General features: G+C 37.4%; 2 protein-coding genes across 3 annotated transcripts; one reads left to right on the forward strand and one right to left on the reverse strand.

Annotated features, from left to right (window-relative positions):
- Positions 1-2,712: 2,712 nt before the first annotated feature.
- Positions 2,713-11,974, forward strand: LOC114461634 (uncharacterized). Its single transcript, XM_028443870.1, has 8 exons — positions 2,713-5,010; positions 5,091-5,208; positions 6,772-6,843; positions 8,058-8,175; positions 9,711-9,829; positions 9,908-10,105; positions 10,639-10,833; positions 11,877-11,974. Exons 1-8 carry the CDS (start codon positions 3,503-3,505, stop codon positions 11,913-11,915), a joined length of 2,367 nt encoding a protein of 788 aa, XP_028299671.1. The 5' UTR covers positions 2,713-3,502; the 3' UTR covers positions 11,916-11,974.
- LOC114461844 (E3 ubiquitin-protein ligase TRIM11-like) lies at positions 11,904-23,110 on the reverse strand. 2 transcript variants are annotated; one of them, XM_028444292.1, is made up of 9 exons: positions 23,043-23,110; positions 19,616-19,950; positions 18,701-18,796; positions 17,441-17,680; positions 15,630-15,780; positions 14,983-15,018; positions 14,649-14,705; positions 14,331-14,566; positions 11,904-13,359 (listed from the first exon to the last, which is right to left on the reverse strand). In XM_028444292.1, exons 2-9 carry the CDS (start codon positions 19,946-19,948, stop codon positions 13,069-13,071), a joined length of 1,440 nt encoding a protein of 479 aa, XP_028300093.1. In that variant the 5' UTR covers positions 19,949-19,950; positions 23,043-23,110; the 3' UTR covers positions 11,904-13,068. The 2 variants fall into 2 exon arrangements, with proteins under 2 accessions (XP_028300093.1, XP_028300092.1); XM_028444291.1 differs by having other exon boundaries at positions 14,649-14,708.
- Positions 23,111-23,762: the final 652 nt, after the last annotated feature.

Raw genomic sequence — 23,762 nt, forward strand, 5'->3', positions numbered from 1 at the left:
GAAGGATGCTCTCCGTGTGGCCTGATGACACAATATTTCCACACACACGAAAGTGAAAGCAACACCACTGCTGTGTGTTCTATATTCTTATGTTATTTGGTGTTTTTGTTCACATGTAGCGTGAATAAAGCAGCTTTAGGTAATAACTGTCTAACCCCCGTGTTGTGACTGCAGTTAAAATCAATGCACAGATGTATTACTACTGGGAATAAAAATAGTTCTGCCTTATTACTGATGGTGCTACTACAGATGGGATCTACTGGAAGTTTCAGTTGGTGAGTGGAGACTGACAGATAAAAATCACTCACTATTTTTTAAAAAACATTATTTAACTTAATAATGGAGGTGTCCCGATCAGATATTGATATCAGCCAGAAAACTAATATCGGATTTTATCAGACTGCATCTAAAATCACCGATATCAGCGCTCACATAATTTTCCGCTCCAGCACTTCTATCTATAGGTGACTGTGGTTCACACTCAAACTAAGTAACTACTGTTGCTGACTATTGTTTTCTGTTTGAGTAACATCACGTAATCAAGCCTTTTCTAACATTCCACACTAATAGAAAGTCATAAAAGTATGTATGATTCGTGCTAATATTTTATCGAATCAATATCGGTATCGGCCGATATGCAAGGCTGCAATATCGGTTTCATATCAGAAGTGAAAAAGTTATATCGGGACATCCTTACTGTCTGTGCATTATATCCCAGGCATGTATCGTAAGTATATAATGCCTTTTTATTTAATTACATTTTGTACAGTGCCCAAAACAAACTCACAAAGTGACTCCAAAGATTACACAATAGGACAGAAAAACTGCACAATTGGACTGACAAAAAACAAAAACATACAGTAGGACTGCAACACACACGCAATGACCCCAAAAATACACAATAGGACAGAAAAACACACACAATGACTACATAATGGGACAGAAAAACACACAAAATGACTCTACAAATGAACACTAGGGCTTAAAAACACAAAATGACTCCAAAAATACACAAATGACAGTAAAACACTCTAGACATACAAAACCATATTACATATAATGACTACAGAAACGCTCAGAATTTCTCAATGTCAACAAAAATACACAAAACGACTCCAAAAATGCACAAAACAACTTGCAAGACACACGAGACGACCAACAAAATATACAATGCACACATGGGATAAAAATGTACAATTAATGATTCCAGACACACAAAACACACACCCTTTGTTCTATCCAGTATTAATGCTCAGATTGGTCATTGAATGTTGATCACGTGACCTTCAGAACAGATAGTCACACGTTTGTTGCTGCGCTAAACGTGATGAATACTCAGCATTGCTGACTGCTGTTTAGCAGCCTGGTGCTTGTAAAAGCTCACAATGATTGACTTTGAAACATTTCATGCTTTAAGTGTCTCAGCACTGGTTGTATTTACTGAGAACCTGTAACCAGGTCCTGGTTAAAGTGGTGGATTGTGGGGAAAACAAGACGAGCTGAATTATTCGGTGCACGTCAGTCATTGTTGAATGTTTCTTCTCGCCTCGTGGCTCACTGGATGAAAAGAACGTGTCCCGTCACGTGTTTGACTCAGACTGGGTTGAGCTCAGCGCTCTCAGCGAGGCAGGTGAGTGGACACGTCCAACGCTCTCTGTGATGTTTAGTGGTCGTATAAAGAAAAACGCAGCAGGATATGAGTTCCAGTGGCAGGTTGAAGACGTGCTGAGTCAGCCTCAGAATGTGTCTACTGTGTGTGACTAACAGCATGATGAGCTCTAGGTGTCGCTGAAAAGTCCATATACAACATTTGCTTGCTGAAGCATGTCTCCGCCCCCTGTGGTTAAACAGCTGATGACAGTGTTTGCCTTCGACTCATTAAACCATCGACTTTACTGTTTTTACAAATGTGGCTTTAAACCTTTGAATTGTCCTAATTAGAAGAACTATATCTAACATAATGCATTGTTTTGCAATTTGTAAAATCGGACTAATTATTGAAATCACGATTGATGTCACACGGCTTCACTGCTTGTAAACATCCCGTTATTTTCTATTGGAGTTAAACATTCAGCCGGATTTTTAGATCATTTAGTAGCTTTTTAGATCATTTAGCAGCTTTTTCGGTCAAAATGACAACTTGTGCTGCTTTTGGTTGCTCAAATTAATCAGGAAAAGTTAAAGATGTCGATGTAAACCTTGTGTTTCCCGAAAGAGAATGAAAACAGTTGTGACAGGAAAAATAATCTGACCGCAGGGGGAGACGGTTCAATTTCTGTGGTTTGGTAGGAGACAATGAAGCAGAGAAGAAGAGCTCTCTCAAGGGACCTTTACTCTCTCTTAAACAGCGCGCTGACACGCTCTGGTGGCTAAAGTTGGCAAGTAACCACGGACTGTTGAAAACCCAAACCTTGATGATAGAAGTGTTTTTGGGTGGGAGTCCTTCAAAGCATCAGTCATGCACTGTTTAAGGGAGAGTAAAGGTCCCTTAGGAGAGCTGATCTTCTCTGCTTCATTGTCTACTAACAAACTGCAAGGTTGGAACTGTCGCCCCCTGCGGTAATAGATTATTTTTTGGGTCACAACTGTTTTTATTCTCCTTCTGTAAACACAAGAGGTTTACATCGACATCTTTAACTTTTCCCGTTTATTTACAGCAACCAAAAGCAGCACAAGTTGTCATTTTGACTGAAAAAGCTACTAAATGATCTATAAATCAGGCTGAATGCTTCACCCCAATAAAAAAACAATGGGATGTTTACGGGCAGTGAGGTCGCGTGACGTCATCAATCGTGATTTCAAGATGGAGGAACACAGGCTCTAAAACTGTAAAGTCGTTCCATTTTTAAAAGTTAATAAAATTAATATGGTGCAAAATGTGTTTTGTCGGGAATAGATTTACTATTAAGGACATAATTATAATAATAATTAGGAGGTTATCGGCCACATTTGTAAAAACAGTAAAGGATTCCTTTAATGCATGCCTCAAAGTGCTGGCATTGTTTCTGTGGAAAACGGGTCACATTGCTTTTTACTTTTGAAAATGTAAGTTCTGAGTCCCTTTATGTCTGCAGTAAAGTGTATTATCGGGTTTCATGCCATCAACAAGTCAATAAATATCTGCTTGTTTCAATTGTGGTATCAGTGCATCTCAACTCAAAGTTTGCTTCAGACGAGGGATGGAATTTACAGTAATCCCTGCTTCGATTACTCGAATTACCTAATGAACGAGTACTCGAGTACTCTAACGTAAACAAAACAAAGGGTCCGTCGGCGATATTGTATCGTGATACTTATCGTATTGTAATGACCTTGCCAATACTCACCCCTACTGTCAACAAAGCTGTTTAACTTATCCTGAGTTACCAATTCTACCTGTCAACATCAGTTCTCTTTATTTTATTAACCCTAACCTCGAACTACACATTCAGACTGGATCATGAAATAATTGTAGTGCATGTGCGTCCCTTTGCATGTTCTCTGATCCTCTACGTTCTGTGTGATGCTCTTTGACTCCAGCAGATCAACCCTCTGTGTTTTCACTAACCCCAAAGCTTCTACCTCTTATTCTCTTTGTTTTCTTGCAAACGGCTCAAGGATGTCTAAGAAGATCTCTCAGTGCTCAGAAGACCGGACAGAGCGGGATCTCCCTCCCGCCAGTTGTCCTGTGGCCCCGCCCACAGGGACCACGGTCGAACCCAAGCACAGAAACGGAGAAACCACGTCCTCGTCCCCAGAGAGCGGCAGCCTAAACGGAGATGGCAAGCGCGGCGGAAAAAGCCGTCGTCGCAAGAAACGCTCTTCAAACTCTCAGAGCTGCCCAGAGGAGGGTGTTGATAGCGTGGAGAACCGGGCCGCCCCCCGTGCTGGTTCTACTGGTCTGCACTCAGAGTGTTCCAACGTGTGGTTTGAACGCAGCGCGTACGAGCGAGCTGAGAGCCTCTACCAGTGCTGGTTGGTCGGTTCATCTAATGGAACCAACAAGTCAAACCGCTCAGTGCAATCATCAGGAAAACACTCTCGCTCTACACCAACTCCACCCTCTTTTGGGTCCGCAGGCCAATGTGGGAATCAAGTTGGAGGCCATGGCGTAAATGAGACGCCTGTGAATGGAGCAGGGCGTGGCCGCGCTGAAAAGTCCACGCAGCCTTTTGTCCCCGGTTCTCTGGACCTCCAAGTCCCACAGATTCGCTCCATCGCTCCCAGAACCCCTGACGAAGGATACCAATCTCTGGCTCCGACCCCTGCCACCCCCGTCATCCAACCAGTAACAGCCAACACCCGGGAGTCGGTTAACGGCCTTCCCCGCCTCCCGGTGGAGCTGCTTCAAGACGTGTGGCTGGAAAAGCCTTTGTACGATCGGGCCGAAGCCACCTTTTACCAAAACCTTTATGGAAGCAACACGTCTAAATGGCCTGGCGCCGCCCCGACTTCCAGGAGCGCCGACCACCCTCAGCGCCTCGTGGAGGAAGAGGAAGAGGATGAGGACGAGCTGGGGAAGGAAGTGGTGTTGGAACAGAAGCGTGCGGTCATTCTCTGTAAAGCCGAGGTCTTCCACGCTCTGCATCCCATCCAAGAGGAAGAGGAACCGGTTGAGGTCTTGGAGAGCGATGAAGCCCCCAAGACACGGGTCGACTACTTCCTGCACCCGGACAGTGAGCGCGTGTGGCTGGACAAGTGGCGGTTTGACGCCGCGGAGAGCCGCTTCCACAGCAGCGGTCGAGACGTTGGGAAGAAGAAGAAGAACGACTCTGTGGCCAGCGACGCTCCACAAAGGGACAAGTATGAGCGCCTGGGAGAGTGCAGCGTTCCATTATCAGTTCTTTCTTTCTTTAACCCATTATGTGTTCCCTTCGCCGAATGCCTGAAGAATTTATTTTCCTTCATTTCATTTTGGTTTCCTTGGTTCTCATTCTTTACCTTTTGTGGTTTGTTGTTGTTTTTTCTTCTTCTGAGTGACAGTTTGATTCATTGCAGCTTATTTCTGTTCAGTGCTTTTACAGAAGTAAAGTAGGTCAGAAAACTGAGGTCATTATCAGTCATGTTTCACACACTCTGCTCCTCTTCCTCCTATGTCACTTCTGCTCCAGAAAAATGAGCCAATCAGACTTTTTGGTCCAGGAGAATATCTGGTTTGACAAACCTCGATACGACGAGGCGGAGCGACGCTTCTATGAACACGAGAACGGCTCGCTACAAACGACACAGGTAACCACTTCACCCTCAACACCCACTGGGTCACACCACTTTTTCTCGCATCGTTCGAGAGTTTCAGGCACAAGTGTCACGTTCTCAACTCATGGGTCGAGGATCCACTTTGAGGGTGTTGCAAGAATTACGCAAAGAAAATAAAGATCTTATGTCCAGGACTTCTGAATTTTCCCATATTTATAAATATATTAATTGTTAACTGTTAACAGTTCATATTAGGGATGCACCAAAATTTAAATTATTGGGAAAATGAGAAAACCAAGGCTGAAAACAAAACATTAATGCAAATTATTACGTAGTCCCATTGCGTATCTGACTGTGTACTAAACACTAAAATTAAATCACTGCAATTTAATAAATTAATATTAATGCTTCAAAAAAATTATAAATTCAAAATATGACAATTTATTCAGCACTGACATTCCAACAATTCACAATATAAAATAAAAATGTCTCATTGACTCCTATGCCAGGTTTGTCTGTTTCAGACAAGCTCACATGCTAACGGCTCGCGTCATTGCATCTTGTAGAAAAATGTTTTGACCGAAATATGAAAATGCATTTTTGGGCCATTTTCTGAAAATTTTCGATGGCTGGATTTTTGGTGCATCACTAGTTTCTATCAATTGTTTTACAATTTTAAAAAGGAAACTATTGCATAAATTAGGAGAGATACGTGTTACATGTTGAAACTGAAGTTTTTCTTGCTTTTGTAAGTGACGGCCTGTTTCTTTCCCTCGAACGTGAAATTTTAGTATTTCAGAAGTATTGACTCACTGATGGCCTTCGGATTATTCTGTACCCTTTAAGTAGTTCACAGGTTCAGAAAAGTTGATGACCGCTGATTTAAACACACAACGGCCATCATTTATCAACCGTTCGTACGTTAAGATCTGTGCGTGTAACGTGCGTTCGACCGAATTCACGCAAGCTTTGGTGTTTGTGTAGTTGTTCTCAGTGCACACAGGGGGGCAGACGTCACCTGCTCATTAGCTGATCCTCTTCCACATAGCATTTAAATAAGTTCCTTAAGTCCAGTTTTCACACGTTCATAAAGCTGATCTTTGTTTTGATCCACCTCAGATGTGAAGATGATATTTTCATCTTGGAAATGTTACTTTTCTTGTTTTTGTTTGACCTCAGTGGGCGGGGCCTCTGAAACAAAACAGCGTAACAAGTTAACGACTATCGAATTCTGCCGCCGGATTTATTTACACCCGATCATTGGTATACTGGGATTGGTCAGTTACCAATGTTTGATAAATCAAACTCAAATTTTCATCCGTTTTCACTCTGTCACACATTGGCCTTTATTTATCAACCTAATCTGTTTAGAAATGCCAAAAACATGAGTTTTTACAACCTATTGACTGAGCAAGAAGAACTTAAAGATATGATAGGGTTAACATTTATTTGTAGAGTCATGAAATATAAATGGCTTTAAAATCTACAGCTGTTTGCACCAGATGAAGTTTCTTTGAATTGTTGCGTAGAATTAAAGGAAAAACATGGAGTCTGTTTAGTTGATTTTGGGCTGATGAAGGCTGATTTCTTTTTAAGGATGTGGGATCAAACTCTATCCTGCAGGACATCGCACGAGCCCGAGAAAACATCCAGAAGTCACTGGCAGGGGTAAGTCCACCTTCACTTCTCTCCTTTGTCCCGTTGGGTTCTTTCTAAGAGTCGTTAGTGGTTCTAAAACTGAGGGTTAAAAACCCACGACTCAGCGTTGTCACTTGAGTGACTTTGTCTCTTTAAGAGTCAGTGCAACGTGTCTAACTTTCTCATCCTGACCTCTGACCTTTGGAAGCTGCTGATATGATAAACAGGGCTGGGTCATAGAACACAGGCAGACCATGGGTGTCCAACTCCAGGTCCGTGGCCCACGTCTGAACATTTAGTTTGACCATTTAAAATGGGAAACGGCAGGGAAACCGTCAATTATGTCTTTATTATTATTCAATGTATGTTGAGCTTTATTTTTGAAAATTTAGGTTTTGATCATTTTAGGAATGTCTATATTCATATTTTCTAGGGGTGTAACGATTTGTTGATTTAGAAGGATTCAATGTTTTTAAATTGATTCAGTAACGTTTTAGCCATAATAATAATGTGAGTGAAATAAATCCCTGAATACTGGACGGTAAAGGTGAGCTTTCATAGATTCCTGTTATGTCTTGTAAGGGAATTGTCTATAAATTGATTATGCTTGTACGAGCATAAATATTTTAATTTGTTTTGATAAATGCATGAACTCTACCTGTTTTGTTATAAATATTTTAACTTATAAGACCGCTGAACCGACGTTAAGAACCCACCTGAAATAAAAAGGTATTAATAAATAAGGCAAATGTATGTGTAGCACATTTCATACACAACAGAAAACATTCTACAGCTTAAAATCAATAACATTAAAGTTGACAACAAAAAAGCCCATTTAAAATCATCAACAAACAAATTGCATCAACAACCCTGGCATTTCTTCATATTAATATTAACTGTGATTAATATTATCATTATTTTAAACCCTTTGTCATCTTATATTCCTCCTACAATGGACGTAAACAACATTAATATCAAATATAATCACATTTTATTTGAATAAAGTCAAACTAACACTTCAGTTTAAATTAGCAGGATGTTAACTTTTCTGCTCTTATTTTCAGTAAAAATACATATTCGGTTTACCTGACTTTTCAGATTTAAAATGTTTTTTTTAACATAAAAATATTACAATATTAATATAAAAAATGAAACCAACATGTGTTCAGGTTAAATGAGCAGTGGTTGAACCTGATACTAAGGTTGATAAACGAGTACGTGTGTGTCATGTGATCTCTGTGTAGAACACCACCAGCGCCTCCACCAACACCATCAGCTGCACAGACGGAGCGGGGGTCGATCAGGGAGAAATGCTTTCTAAGATCCAGAATCTGGAGCTGGAAACTCAGAATTTATACAAACGTGAGTTTAACGTATCCTCAGGGACACCAGTTTATTCTGAGTTTAGTTTGTTTCATTGTTTTTGACTCGTCACGTTTACAAATTAATGCTGCGGTTCGCAACCCTTTTGTTATCGTGACCCCATTTCTGACGACACTTTTTTTTTCCTTTTAAAATGAGTTTTCTGAGCCAGTATTAATGCACAATAGCAACAATATGCACCAGCTTAGATATTTTTATACTGCATTTTATTTTAAATAGATTTACAATTTAGAAAGTGAAAGTATAGAAATACAGTGGCTGGTGTTTAAATTTGAAAACTAATAATCATTTAAGCTCTTTAACCTTTGTCTACCTGCACTCTACATAATAGATCTAGTGTTTTTAATTGTAAAGAAAATGAATAGAAATGTAACATTTTACGATTTTAAATGAAATAAAAAATTCTAATTTGTTTAAATGTAATTAGTTATTTAAATTATCATTTATAATATTGATGAAATACTAATTAGATAAAAATCCATTGATATTTAAATGTATTTATTAAAAAAAATAATTCCAATCTAATTTTAATTTATCAATAACAATAAATCAAATGTAAAAAAAAATGTAATTTTTATTATATTACTAGACATTTTAGGCAATCCCATTTTATATTTATTTCCAGGCGACCCCACATGGGTTCACAACTCCAAGGTTGAAAAATCCTGCTGTAAGGAAACTAAGCAGTTTAAAAAATTATTTTTTTCTTCTTTTTTTAAATATTTATTTTTTATAATAACTAGACATTTCTAGTAATAATATCCTGCTGTGAGGACACTGCTGCAATTAATTTATTATTTTTTAATAAAACAAGTTCGTATGAACTATGGCCGGGCCTGCGGAACGTCTCTGCGCCGAATAGCACGTACCACGTTCCCGAGAATTCAGTCAAATAACTTAATTCCACTGAGTAAAAACATGTCTCGAGAGGCTCTAGACATCCGCTCATAGAATATTCATGTCAAATTACAGCTCGATTCAACGAGCATTAACAGAGGAGGAGTCATTTGAAAAATGGGGCCCCCTGTTGCCCCCGTGACACGTATGGGGTAATGGGCCCCGTTTATATATTGATATGTGCCAATGATTCTGTACCACCAACCGTCATAATATTTGACTCACAAATAAATGAGAAATCGACTTTCGTGTTTTATTTTTTAATTTTTTTGGGCCCCAAATCCAAAATCAGGCTCTGAGCATTGATGCGTACACATCCATACATTATAGCCACCACATTTCAGCCCAATTCGTTCACGAATAACAGAGAAGTAGTGATTTTAACTCATGTACACAAGAAGAAGAAGAACAAAGTGTTTTGCGTATGGTAGCCTGGTTTAATAATAATAATAAAAATATAATTTTCATTTTTAATATTGCTAGACATTTCAGACGACCCAATTTTATTTCCAGGTGACCCTAAGTTTGAAAAACCTTGTTCTAAACACTAGAGTGAATGCATGGCTGTCATTTAAAGTGTTTCTAATGATGACCAGTTGTTTGTCTGGTTTCCTCAGTGGTGGAGGGTCTGACAGCTGCTCTGTCCAAACTGGAACATAAAGTCTGTTCTGAGGAGAGAAACTCCGCCTCTACGATGACGCCTCTCGCTCCCACGCCTTCAGTCCCAAAGACAAATGTGAGGTTTCTGTGTTTGATTTCACTTCTTCTTCATAAACTCGTCTTCATCGCGACACCCTTTGGTTCTCCTTCGCAGGGCACCAGCGTCCAGCCGAGGAGCAGTGCTCCGGCTGACGACGATGAGGAAGATGACGACATCGACCTGTTCGGCAGTGATGAAGATGATGAGGAAGCTGAGAAGCTGAAAGAGCAGCGGCTGAAGGAGTACACGGAGAAAAAAGCAAAGAAACCCGCCCTCATCGCCAAATCCTCCATCCTATTGGACGTCAAACCTGTGAGTTAGGAATAATATTCTTTCTTTAGACCAGGGGTTTTCAACCATGAGGCCATGTGGGGTCACCTGGGAAAACAATGGGGTTGCCTGAAATGCCCAGTAATTAAATATAAAAAAAAAAAAAACAATTACATATTTAAATTATAATTGTTTGGATTAAAAAAATATAATTTTGAAATAATAAAAACATTTGGAAAACGTAATTTAAATGAGAAAAAATATTAGTTTTAGAACTACATTTTAGTTTTTTATTCTAATTTATGCCCAATTAAAAAATAATATGAGAGAAATAATAAATTATTGTTTTTCAAATTAAAACACCACACAATCTGAAACAACTGTGTTCTATACGTGCTGGTGCTTCTTGTTGCTGTGTGCACTAATGCTGATACTGTCTGTAAAACAAACGTAAGAGAAACAAAGGTCTCTAGGGGTCGCCTGATATAGGCCGGCTGAGGTGGCACAAAGGGTAAAGAGGCGGGGCTATATGTACTGCTGGTAGAAGCTGATTGGTCGTTTCCTGTCTCTCTCAGTGGGACGATGAGACGGACATGGCGATGCTGGAGCAGTGCGTGCGCTCCGTGCAGGCCGACGGCCTCCTCTGGGGGACGTCCAAACTGGTTGCCGTGGGTTACGGTATCAAAAAGCTACAGATCGCATGTGTGGTGGAGGACGACAAGGTGGGGACGGACCTGCTGGAGGAGGAGATCACCAAGTTTGAAGACTACGTGAGTTACTCACCATGACGTTTACCTCACAGGAGTCCCATTTACATCCTACATGCTTTTATTTTGAAGGGGATTTGTCTCGTACTAGTGTGTGCGAGCTTATATAAAACAACTTCAATGACTCCATCACATTGTTGCACTTCAGATGTTTGTTCTAAAGCTGAATATTTCAGCTTTGTTACTTTCCTAAGTTATTAATATCAACTTTTGGCCTAAATATCCCTTTTAAATAAGGACATTAAAGTGTGAATGTATCATTATATGTACAGTGCATTGTATTATTATCATTGTGTAAAAGGAAACTCTTTCCTAAATTTAAAATGTTCCCATAGTGTAATTTTTTTTTATCTCCTATTTAAACGTTAACATTCTTCCAAATATACAAACACGTCGATCACATTATTTCATCCTGCTAATATTTAAGTAAAAAATAGTTTTTATGGAAAATTTACATTAAAAAAAATTGCACTTTGTACTGTGTTCTTTTTAGGACTGTTTTACATTAATCAATAGACTTTTATTAACGTTTTATTCACCTAAAAAGCAGCTACAATATACATTTTAATAATAATAAAGAATAAGAAAATATATCAAATAAGTTACACCAAAGTTTGGTATTATATTAATATTAAATATAAGATTTTTATAGAATATTTATGTAAAAAATGTGCACTTTGTACTGTAATAATATGGACAATAAAATAATTAATAATACTGTACTAATAAATATTTTAAAAATATATAGAAGTTAGACCAAAGTTTGACATTTTTCTCCTGGGATTAAAATTTGAAAAAAAATCATGTTTGTAATCAGAGAATGTTCTAAATAATTAAAACAAAAACACTAAAATAACAAACCGCAGCTTTAATTAGTTCATACATTTTCTTAGAAAGAAGGCAACACTTTTTAAAAAAATTTACTTAAATTATCCAAGTTCTGCAAATTCTACTTTTTTTAGGTTAACAGTTTGACACTTTACTGCCACCAAGTGGTCAGACGATAGAATGAATGCTTGACTTTGTGTATTTCTGTTGTTTTTCAGGTCCAGAGTGTGGACGTGGCAGCTTTCAACAAGATCTGATCCACTTTGTTTTTCTGCTGTTTGTGTCGACGGTTCAATAAAAATGTTAAATAACTGAACTGATGCCACTTTAACCACCACAGTATGAGATCTTTAATATAATAACATTCAGGCTTTACAACATCCTCTCTAAGCTTTTTAATGGTTAAATACACATTTCTGTGAGCACATTATACATGCATAGATAGACAGATATACATATATATATTTCAAAGGACACAGAGGGAACAGAACATTTCTTTCCTCATCCATTCATCCTTGTCCTTTAATAATTACTTATTTCCACTGTTAGACTACTTGTAGAAATACTGATGCACATGCGATTTATTAATGTAACACTACATTTCCACTGGATGCGTAACGGACTCAGGAGATCTCGCTAATTCACGCCTAATCTCACGATATGAGTTGTAGTGAATACAAAGACAAACGGTTTATTGAACAGCAGCAGATCTTCCACTTGTATGTAGATTATTGTGATTCAACCATTAATAAGGTCAATATGTGTAATATGATCCACTGCTGCCCTGTACAGGGTGTAGCCCCGCCCCCTAGCGCCTGAAGAAAGCTGAGCACTAGCAGACCCCCACCACCCTGAAAAGGAGCTCGAGTCAGAAATACAATCGGCCTTCAACACCGGAGTATTTTATTTATGCGTCTGTGCACTACTTCCTGTTCTGCACGAGCTTCTCTTTGCGGAATTTATGGCTGTGTTAATGTCATACGAACGTACTACTCCTAACGTACTCATACTAAGTCTGATGTCTAAATGAGTATGGAGTTCGTACACATTAGATAGTATGAAAAGATTTGAGTATGTGAGAAATACCAGGATGTATATTATATGGAGACATTTTCAAGTATACACGGTGGGAACACTAGTCACACTCAACTGTCCCATGATGCATTGTGAGCGGAACTTAAAATGGTCCTGGTACCAGCTTCAAGCTAAAAATCAATCACCCCCCTTTCAAAATAAAAGCATCACTTCTTCCATTATTTTTATTTAAACTCTTGTAAAAAGGGCTCTTATTCTGAAGTTAACTGGAAGTTAGTCAGTAGCACAATCTCTGAAATGTGTATCTGTTGCAGAGGACTCAGACAGACACAGCAGTTATGAATCCAGTGTTAATATTTTTGGGTTCTATTGTGTTCAGTCGACCATGCAGAGGGAAACCTTAGCTCGGTATCCCAGCCACATGGCTGCGTACAGACGTTGGTGGAAACGTTCCTGGTGCGTGTGCAGGAGTAGGATTCTACCGTCTGAGACGCTGTAGAAACACAGCAGTCCTACGTCGTAGTCCAACAACACTCCCACCCTGCTGGAGGGGGGCGGAGCCGACAGCTGCTCGGTGTGTTTATTGTGGCTGAATGAGAACGATGGACCGCACTGAAGGCTCCACGACTGGGGGTTGTGTCCCAGCCGACAGACGTCAGAAGATCCCTGAGGAACGAGAAGAAGACTGTGGGCAAAATTTTCATTAGGGCCACATTTGGGGAATATGTCTGGGCCCGACACTTTCAGAGTATCATTTAATAAAGCAGAAAAAGCCAAGCTTTCTAGTTCTTTTTTTTAGTAAACAGGGTCGATTGATGATTTTCATAATTTTTCCTTTCCACTCCGTTACCATCAACTGTATCCATGGAAACCACAGAAGAAATGTTTGTCAGTGTTCAAAAAGCCAAAGAAGGACATGAGCTACTGCAACCTTTACATTACAGGATTTTCAACATCCCAAATGTCGATCATCGTATCGATCCAAAAAATGTCTAAAATATTTTTTTAACAAAAAAACATTTAATTGCGCTAACATCATAGCACTTAAACGCCCGGTCATTTAGGGCCTATACTACGAAGCTAGATTTCCTCTTATAGTGCGAACTTCAGGGATTTAAACGGTGTGTGCTGGACTACGAAGCTGTTCCGAGCTAAATGACCACGGTAACTTAGGCTGAATGGCTAACCTGGTCAGGACCAGAATTTGTTTTGGCTAGGATTTGAGTGAGTGCTAAAGCGGAGGAGGAACCATTTGAAAAATGGGTCCCCCTGGTACCCCCGTGACATGTACAAGGTAATGGGCCCCATTTATATATTGGTATGTGCCAATGATTCGGTACTACCAACCATCATAATATTTGACTCGCAAACAAATGAGTAGCCCAGCCTAAAAATTTAATAAATCGTATTTGATATCATTTTCTACTTGTAAAGGTGAAATTTGCAATATATTGTACTGTTTAGTATCAGGATGTGTCGTATCGTCACCGCTAGTAGTTGATGTTGGTGCTTAAAAAGCAGTGTTTTTCATTGGTTTTGTTTTCAAAGTAATTTAAATGTAAACCTGAATGTGGTTCCTTCTGTGAGCTGTTCACAGAGCACTCATTAAATGTTGGGATTTAACGTCCACAGCTCACCTTTCTGTCCATGGTCGCGTAGGCCACTCCCAGCGTCACCTGCCCCTCCCACTCTGCCTCCCAGTAGCTCCGCCCTCTTAGTTCTTCTTTGCTCAGAACCTGAGTCCATGAGTCAAAGCGCTCGGGATGGTCCGGGTACGACTGGACGTCCCCGTCACGGCTCACCGTACGGTTCCCCTCGCTGAGGGAAAGCTCCTGATGAGCAGAGAACACATCCAGAGACAGAGGAGTGAAGTCTGCACAACAGAGAGGGGATCAGATCAGACTTTATTAATCAAACACAGAGAGGGAGAGGCAATCTGAGAGGCTGACACTCACAGTGTAGGAGATCATATCTGCTCTTCACTGACAGAACGGGTGGAGGAGAACGAACAACTACTGTGGAGCACAAAATACATCAGAGAACACCAAAAATACCTCAGTAAACACACAAAATACATTAGAAAATTACACAGGACAACAAAAATACACAAAATGACTCCAAAATAGCTTTTATTGTCCTTTTGTTAATTTTCCGCTTGTTTGTTGTGTGTGTTTTTGGAGTAATTTTGTTAAATTTATATATCTTTCTGTGATTTTGTTTTTGAAGTTTTTCCTTTGACAAACCGATAGGTCTAAAGTGTGTGTGCGTGTGTGTGTGTGTCCCACTCACCTGTGCTGCTAAACTGCAGCAGGTTGACACTTTTAACTGGAAAAAAGAAAGTGAAGCAGCGTTTATTCATTGAAAAGATGGAGCAGTTAAACAATGACATCATGCAAGGCAAATTATCATATATACTGTATATATATATATATATATATATATACTGTATATATATATATATATATATATATACTGTATATATATACTGTATATATATATATATATATATATATACTGTATATATATATATATATAAACCGACTGATGATTTAAAAGCCTAATTGCATAATATTAGTCTGTTTAAAAGGCTCTCAATAAAGCACCAATAATCAAAATAAAGCAAAGGGTTAAAATAAGAAACATCAGCTTTATCTCCTGTTAGAAACTGTACGTTTGTTTCCTCGTTTTGAACAGAAGTTTGTAGAGAAACAAACAATAATTATTGACCTGCTCAGCCTGCGATGCCAGGTACGTTTCCTTATCAGTCAGCTGAAAAGATGCCATAGAAATAAAATATAATAAAATAAAATATAACGCCATTTTAGAGAAATATGAAATGTCATAGAAACAAAAACTATCTTCACAGCATAAACTGTAAACAGGTTCACGTTCTAATCGGTTCTATCAATGATAAACGCTGTAACATGTGTGCTGACCTGCAGTAGCGACTGCTTGGAACTCAGAGAGGTAAAAGTTCTGCAGCTGATCCTTCAGATCAGAGACGATGTTCCTCACGACTCCAAAAGAAACATCAGGAACCACAGAGAGTGACTCAGCAGAACCAGGAGCAGAGAACGGCTGACACACCTAAGAACCAGGAGACAAGCATCACAAACACAATCAATCACTGGGTCGCTCTGTTGGTTGTTATTAAACCATCCTCCACTGTTTTTACAAATGTGGCCTAAAACCTTCTAAATGTCTTTATTAGTAGATTTTTATGAACTTTTAAAAATAGGACTACGTTACAGTTCTAGAGCCTGTGTTCCTCCATCTCATCATTCAGCCTGATTTTTAGATCATTTAAAAGGTTCTGATGTGGAACCAAGACTGACTCTTGTATTTTCAGTTCATATTCTAATCAAGATCATTTCTATCATCACTTGGTCTGTTTTTGGTCATTTTGTGTTATTTTTATTAATAAATATATTTTTTGCTAATTTTGTGTGTTGTTGGTATTATTTAAAATATTCTATCTCAGTGTGTGTTTTTGGTGTCGTTTGGTTGTTTATGTCGTTTTGTATGTTTCTGTTATTTTTGTGTATTTTGTTGTGATCTTGTGTGTTTCTTTCTCATTTAGTGTGTCTTTGTTGTCATTTTGTGTGTTGCTGGTAATAGTAAGTATTTTTCTCTCTTAATGTTTGTGTTTTTGGTATAATTTTGTGTATTTTGTTGTCTTTTCATTATTCAGAATCATTTTCCCTTATTTTGCGTGTTTTTGTTGTCATTTTGTAAGTTGTGATTATAATTTTTAACCACAAAAAAAACATCACAAAACCCCATATTTTCCATATTTTGATGCTTTCATTTGATCATTTTCCTCTCTTTATCTCCCTCTAGTGCCATTGCGCACCCCTAGGAATATACGTACTACTTTTGTTTACGGAAAGAGGATAAAAACAAATCTTTTTTTTTTTTTAAATAATCTATGACCAGAGGCGGAGACAGTTCAAACTCTGTGGTTTGGTAGTAGACAATGAAGCAGAGAAGAGGAGTTCTTCTAAGGGACCTTTACGCTCTCTTAAACAGTGCGCTGACACGCTCTGGTAGCTGAAGTTAGCGAGTAAATCACGGACTGTTGAAGACACACAAAACCTGAAGGATAGAAACACAATTGGGTGTGATTATTCTCTAACTTCAGCCACCAGAGCGTGTCAGTGCACTGATCTTCTAATAAGGACATTTCAAAGGTTTTAGACCACGTTTATAAAAACAGTGGAGGATCCTTTAAAAGTCTGACATGTTCTTCTAAACACATTAAATAGGTGATAAATGTTTTCCTTATAAACATGTAAAAAGTCATTCAACCATTTATTATGTAATTGTGGAGCTCAGGATTTAATGGGCGGGTCAGAAATCATAGCCGCGTTACGTAACGGAACCCTCATTAACATAAACCCGACCCTGCTGCTGAAGCACACCAAACTTCCGTGGTAACAGCATCTCTAACTGACACGCCCCCAGCGTTTCTGAGCAGAGAGAAGTACTTGTTTTTCCATGATTTTGAGACCTAATTTTATATACTAATCTATTTTTTTCATCTTTCACATTTGTCTCAGTGGTCACTGACACGTGTTTGTGATGAACTCATAACACACATTTATTTCTGCTTTACATGGACTTTAAATGGTGAGAAAAGTAAGCACTCATTTATTGATGTGTAGCTTGTTTTTATTGCCTTTAGAAGGAACATCCTGTATTTTTAATTGATTAGTGTGATAAAGTGTGTGTTTTGTGTTCTCCTCACCTGGATGATGAGGTTCTGGTCCAGGTTCTGGAGCTGGGACAGCCTGTGCAGCTCAGCGTCTCTCCTCCTCAGCTCCAACATCTGTTTCTCCAGATGTTGGAGGTGGGTTTCTGCTCTGGTGAGCTCGGACTTCTCCTGAGCTCTGATCAGCTCCTTCATCTCCACACGACGACGCTCCAGGAACTCCTGAAGCTCTGAGAACACGCTGCTGCTGTCCTTCAGCGCGACCTTGACCTGACGCTGGACGACGACGACGGCAACAACACAGAAGTTCACATAAAACAATAGCTGGGACTCTAATGAAAAAATTCTGATTTATGTGATTTTGAACTTTTTCACATTAAGACGTTTTAATTGTACGTGAAAAAACCTCCCAAACTACACAAAATTACAAAAATGTCAGAAGACGACAATAAAAATACTGAAAAACCCTGAAAATATACAATGTGATTCGAAAAACACATAAAATGATATAAGATTATATATCATCAATAGATATATCATGAAAAAACATTATAAAAGTAATAATTATCTGTAGGGTTTTTTACTTATATGGACGTTTTTTACATAAATATATATTTTGAAATTTCTATAATTTGTTATTCAGTGTTTTTGTTGTTTCTTCTTTTTTTAATCTTTGATATTTTTAGTTTTTTATGGATCTTGTGAGAGATTTTGGAGTTTTTTGTATAGATATTTTTCATTTTCATCAGCTTTTTTTTATTGTTTCTCTTTTTTTTTTAAATGGTAAATGAACTTGATTTATATAGAGCTTTATCACCACTGAAACAGTCTCAAAGCTCTTTACATATCAGCTCATTCACCCAATCACTCTCACATTCACACACCAGTGGGACAGGACTGCCATGCAAGGCGCTAGTCGACCACTGGGAGCAACTTAGGGTTCAGTGTCTTGCCCAAGGACACTTCGACACATAGTCAGGTACTGGGATCGAACCCCCAACCTCTCGATCAGAAGACGACCCTCTACCACCTGAGCCACGGTCGCCCAAGAAACTTAAGATATTTTAGTTTCCTGTATTATAATTAAAAACCAACAGAATTCACAAAAAATCTTAATTAATTAAGAATTGTATGCTTTATTTATACAGTACATCATAATATGATGTATAATATTTATTCATCCTAAAGGACTAAAAACTAGTGATTTTTTTGTTATAATATTTAGGTAAGAGCTAAATATAGATGATTTTGATTAAATGCATAATTAAGTAATAAGTGAGTGTGATTGGTTCTCACGCAGAAGGACGTCTGAGCGTTTCTCAGCTGATGAAATTCCAGTTCTTTGCGCTGAATCTCGGCTGCGATGTTTCGCCGTGTTTCACCCACAAGTTTCTGAGAAAGAACAGCATTAGGTTCACACCAGGGAAACAACAGTAAGGTTTCCTTTAAAAAAAAACTGAATTATTAACAAAATCATTTTCAGGTGAACAAAAAGGAAACTTGAAAATGTTTCTTTTTTTTTTGCTGTTATTTTGCATAGTTAGTTTAATATATTTGCTATTTTTTTTACTTCTTGGTGTTTGTTGTCATTATTTAAAGCATTTGTGTGATCCTTTAGTGTGCAATGATGGTCCTTTTCTGTGTTTTTGGTTTGTTTTCTTTGTTATTGGTGTCATTTTGTCTTAAATAATAAGTTAAGCTTTCATTTATTTATTTAACTTTTTCCAGGAAATTTACTATAAAATTTACTTTGATCTCCTGACATGTGTCGACTGCCAACTGTCAGTCTTCCTCTTTTGTTTTGGGTATTTTTGGAGTCATTTTGTTGTTGTTTTCTGTATTTTTGATGTCATTTTGTGCATTTTTGTTGTTTATTTATTTTCCTGTCATCTTCTGTGTTTTTGTTTTGTTTGTATTTTGTTTAGTTGTGTGTGTCTTGTGTTGTGCGTCATGTTGTTTATCTTTAAGGTGACGGATGAGGAAACTTGTAGATGAATGTTTATGTTCCACGTGTTACAGACGGTAAATGTTCTTCTTCCTCTGAGAGTGAAGGAGCTACATACTAGAGACCAGTCCCACATGTTAGCTTAGCTTAGCAGCACTGGCTGAGTATGGTCAAAAGGTAAAGAGGCGGGGCCACATGAGATAATTTTTCGGACACGATGATCATCCTGCAACCTCGTTTCAACCCAACCCTGATTGGTTCCTCACCTGCTCCATGTTTCTCTCCGGACGCACCAAAGAAAGGTCAAAGGTCGGGTGCTGGAAGCCGACGGCCTCCTCCATGGGGGGTGCAGACGGTCCCATGACTCCCAGTTTCTCCATCATCTCCACCAGCAGGTTGTTGCGTCCCAGTTTGGGGCGGGGCTTGAATACGGCTCTGCACTGAGGACAGCTGCTGTGTCGCTGGCCATCCCAGTAGTCGCTCAGACACGCCATGCAGTAGCTGTGACCACACGGGATGGTGACGGGCTCTCTGAGACGCTCCAGGCAGATGGAGCAGCTGAACTGGACACTGTCCACACCCAACGAAGCCCCGGCCATCGCTTCAGGACACGCAGAGGAAAAAACACATTCACTTATTACATCATATATATTGGGGATGTGAGGATGTATCCTAAATTGGCTAAAAATCAATGCAAATAAGAGGGGATTAAATTGGATACAGTACAGCAGACATAGGCAACTGCCGGCCTGGGGGCCACATTCTGCCTACAGTCTAATTTTATGCGCCCCCCAAAGTAAATCTACAAAATGACAGAAAAATACACTAAACAAGAGCAACAATACCAACAATACATTAAAAAACAGAAAGAATTACAACATTACAGGAAAATACAGTAAGTGACAAGAGAAAAACACAGAAAATACTCCAAAAACACACAAAACTGCTACAAAAATGAACAAAAACCACAACAGTAATACACACAATTACTCAGAAAAATATACAAAATTACAGGAAATGTCAATAAAAGTACACAAAAAGACTAGAAAAAAAAAAAATGACTCTTCAAACCCACAGTATTCACAAACAAGCAAAATAACAACATAAATAAATAAAATGACAAATACACAGATTTTATTTTTCATTGTCAAAAGAATCCCTTGATAAACTATTCAAAACAATGCAATTTAACTAAAAATAAATCCTGAATGAAATAAAGGAATAATACAAATGAAGAAGAAGTCTATTCATTTAAATTCTGGTTCTATAGTAAACAATGCAAAACTGCACAATAGTTCTTTTTCTTTTTAAAAGTGCAACTGAAAATGTATTTTGTGCCTTAATGATTGGACTTTAAAAAAACCAGTCATTGCACTGTATTTAGGTCAGATATTTGTTTGGACCAGCAGAGGGCGCTGGTAACCCAGTGGTCAGTTGGCATGCAGCTATTCTAGCAGTGAAGAAGAGATGTTATGTGCTAGCAGACAGAGCTAATAGAAAAACGTGAGTTTTACAGATATTCACGTAATACTACAGATATTCTTTCGGTGCTAAAGGGGTAAGGAATAATTTATGAACATGTTTAAGAGTAGAAGGCGATTCCGCCCACCGCCTACGCTTCTGGATAAGAGAAGGATAAATAGATACATATATAGCTGTTTAAAAAAAGTACTGCGATTCAGTTTTCAGAGTATCGATATGCACTGTGATACCTATGAATCGATTTTTAACTGTCTTACGATTAATCGTTACATCCCTAATGACAACGGTTAAATGCAAAAAGGGACAGAATTGGCTTGAAACACCGTCACCATGAGGCAAAGAACGTTTTTTTTTAATGGGGAAATGTTTCTGCAGAGAGCTCAATAGGTGAACCGCCCTCCCCCCTCTCGTCCTGTCATGGCTGCATCAAACACCGCCTAAACCACGACAAACACCGTCTAAACTGCCAAGAAAACTGTGCAAATCATCACTGACTACTAAATCAGAGCCGACCAGTGCCCGCCTAACTTAAATGTGCCTATGAAACTCCGTCCGTTTCTCGTGTAGCGCTGCATCACTCCGTGAGAACATGAGTCAGGTTTAATCAGTTTCACCTGCTCAGAACGTTGAAACATCTCATCAGAGCTACAGAAGATCTGTGGATAAAGTTGTTCTGTTGTTGTGGACGAGATCATCGATACCAGGGATTGTTGAGTCTGAAACATCGTAGTTTAATGATAACTTCTGATACTGTCAAAAATCATGGTCCCTAGTGGTGACAAAACTGATCGATCTGGAATGATGTCATCAGGATCATTTAAATTAGGTGAATTTAAATTAGGTTGATCAAAACTTAATCAATAAACCTGATCAGATTCAGTAAACCATTGATCCCTGAAGAGGAATATGGTGACATCAATGTTTATGACATAAATAATTATCCATGTCACTATAACTAATATCTACCTTTAATTGTATCTTACTTTATTTTTGACATACATTGTTGTTTATTTTGTTTTTTTTATTCGTATTTATTTTTTTCCCTCATAGAAACTAAAAACTAATACTAAAACTAAAAAAAATGTATGTGAAAACACAGAATTTGGGAAAAAAATAAAACAAATTTCAGAAAGAATAAAACTGATTTTTATTGGGCCCTATAAAACCATTAAAATTAAGTTTGAACACACACACTGACACACCTTCAAAAAAATATGTAAATTCCAAGTCAGGAACATAAGCTTCACTTAAATTTTTTTTTAAATTACCTCTATTTTCCCACTATATTTATGATTTAAAAACTTAAGATATATTTTTTTTTATTTTATTTGTTTTTAAAAAATTTATTTTTTGTTCAACTTTAAATGGTGATAAATTAAGAAATATGCAGTTCATTTTCATTTATGAGGTCAAACAATTTGTAAGAAAGTTATAAGTAGAAAATATATTGGTTAAAAAAAATATTGACAATTTAAATACAAAATTAAGAATCTGCATTTTGACTAATCTGTTAATTTCTCCAAAATATGATCTATATGTATTCAAAAGGAATATCATTTAGTGAGTTTATTCTTAAAAAAAAAAAATAGGATTCAAATCAAGTCTTTGGTTGAGTGTATACTTACACCCCTAATATATATATATATATATATATATATATATATATATATATATATATATATATATATATATATATAAAATAAGCCCCACACTATGAAAGCACTTTTCCACCAGTAACAAAAAACAAGGTAAAATAAAATACTTATATTTAAGAGATACTCATAATTATGAGATAGTATGTCATAATAACTGAGTATTATTATGACTTAGTATATCATAAATATGACTTCAGAATTCAGTTCTTATTATTGTTTAACTTTTCCTAGTTTTCTTTTTCTATAATATGTATGTGTTTTGATTTAAATGATTTTCGTGCATTTGTTTTGTGGTTTTATTTACTTTTCGAACATTATTGTAATTGTGTAGGATTCAAATACCTGCGAAAATAAAATGTAATTAAAGATATTGATTAATGTGACTAATTGTAATTGCTTAAAAAAAAAAAAAAAAAGTCTACAGGAAGGTTTTATCCTTTTTAAATCATTTTGTTGTACTTTAACGGATTTAAAGACTAAAGCTCATCTTTAGCTTTAATTTACTTAAAGCAACAAGTTATAAGGTTTTTAAGTAGATTTTTAGACATAATCTCACCTTAAACCGTTGCGTTCACGGACAGTGAAAACAAACCATTCGCTGTTTGTTGTCGTCGTCACCGGAACCGGAAACAGTTGGCGAAAGAAATATTATTCACACGCCCCCTGTTGGCCACAGGAGGTAAAGTAGCAAACGTTTAAAAATAAAAATAAAATACAGAAAAATTAGCATTTTAAGAGTTTTTTCTGCTGAAAATTGTTACAATATAAGTGGTGTCAGCCTATGATGAAAAGTGGACCGTGATTTATTCTAATGCACAGTTATTGACCCTTGTTTTGTTTAGTTTGGTTGCTAATTATGTTTTAGTATTATTTGTTTTAGTTGCGTGTAATGACACTCATTGTGTTGTGCGTATGATGATAAACTCTGTGAATCCTAAATCTAAATACAGACAAAAAAGTGAAGAAATAGATTAATCTCATGAGTTAGTTATTGAAAAAAATGCTGTTGATTTTTCTTAAATCTTCACTAAAAATATTAAGTAATATTTTCTTTAAATAATATGCTTTTAAAAAGAATGTCAAAGTAAATTATTATTATTATTATTATTAACAATGACAATAATAATAATAATAATAATAATAATAATAATAATAATAATAATAATAATAATAATAATAATAATAATAATAATAATAATAATAATAATAATGAAGGAGCTCCGTACCACATGTTTTGGTTAGCTTAGCACATAGAGGTGTTAGCTGAGCTTGGTCA

This window comes from Gouania willdenowi, chromosome 4, assembly GCF_900634775.1.
Source record: "Gouania willdenowi chromosome 4, fGouWil2.1, whole genome shotgun sequence".
NCBI classification, from domain to species: domain Eukaryota; kingdom Metazoa; phylum Chordata; class Actinopteri; order Blenniiformes; family Gobiesocidae; genus Gouania; species Gouania willdenowi.

Coding starts and splice junctions, on each gene's coding strand:
- LOC114461634 (XM_028443870.1), top strand. CDS start 3,503: ATGCTCTTTGACTCCAGCAGATCAACCCTCTGTGTTTTCACTAACCCC. Junction 9,830..9,907: donor CTTCAGTCCCAAAGACAAAT/GTGAGGTTTCTG, acceptor TCTCCTTCGCAG/GGCACCAGCGTCCAGCCGAG. Junction 10,834..11,876: donor TCACCAAGTTTGAAGACTAC/GTGAGTTACTCA, acceptor GTTGTTTTTCAG/GTCCAGAGTGTGGACGTGGC.
- LOC114461844 (XM_028444291.1), bottom strand. CDS start 19,948: ATGGCCGGGGCTTCGTTGGGTGTGGACAGTGTCCAGTTCAGCTGCTCC. Junction 17,681..18,700: donor ACGCTCAGACGTCCTTCTGC/GTGAGAACCAAT, acceptor GTCGTCGTCCAG/CGTCAGGTCAAGGTCGCGCT. Junction 15,019..15,629: donor CCAAGCAGTCGCTACTGCAG/GTCAGCACACAT, acceptor TCTTTTTTCCAG/TTAAAAGTGTCAACCTGCTG.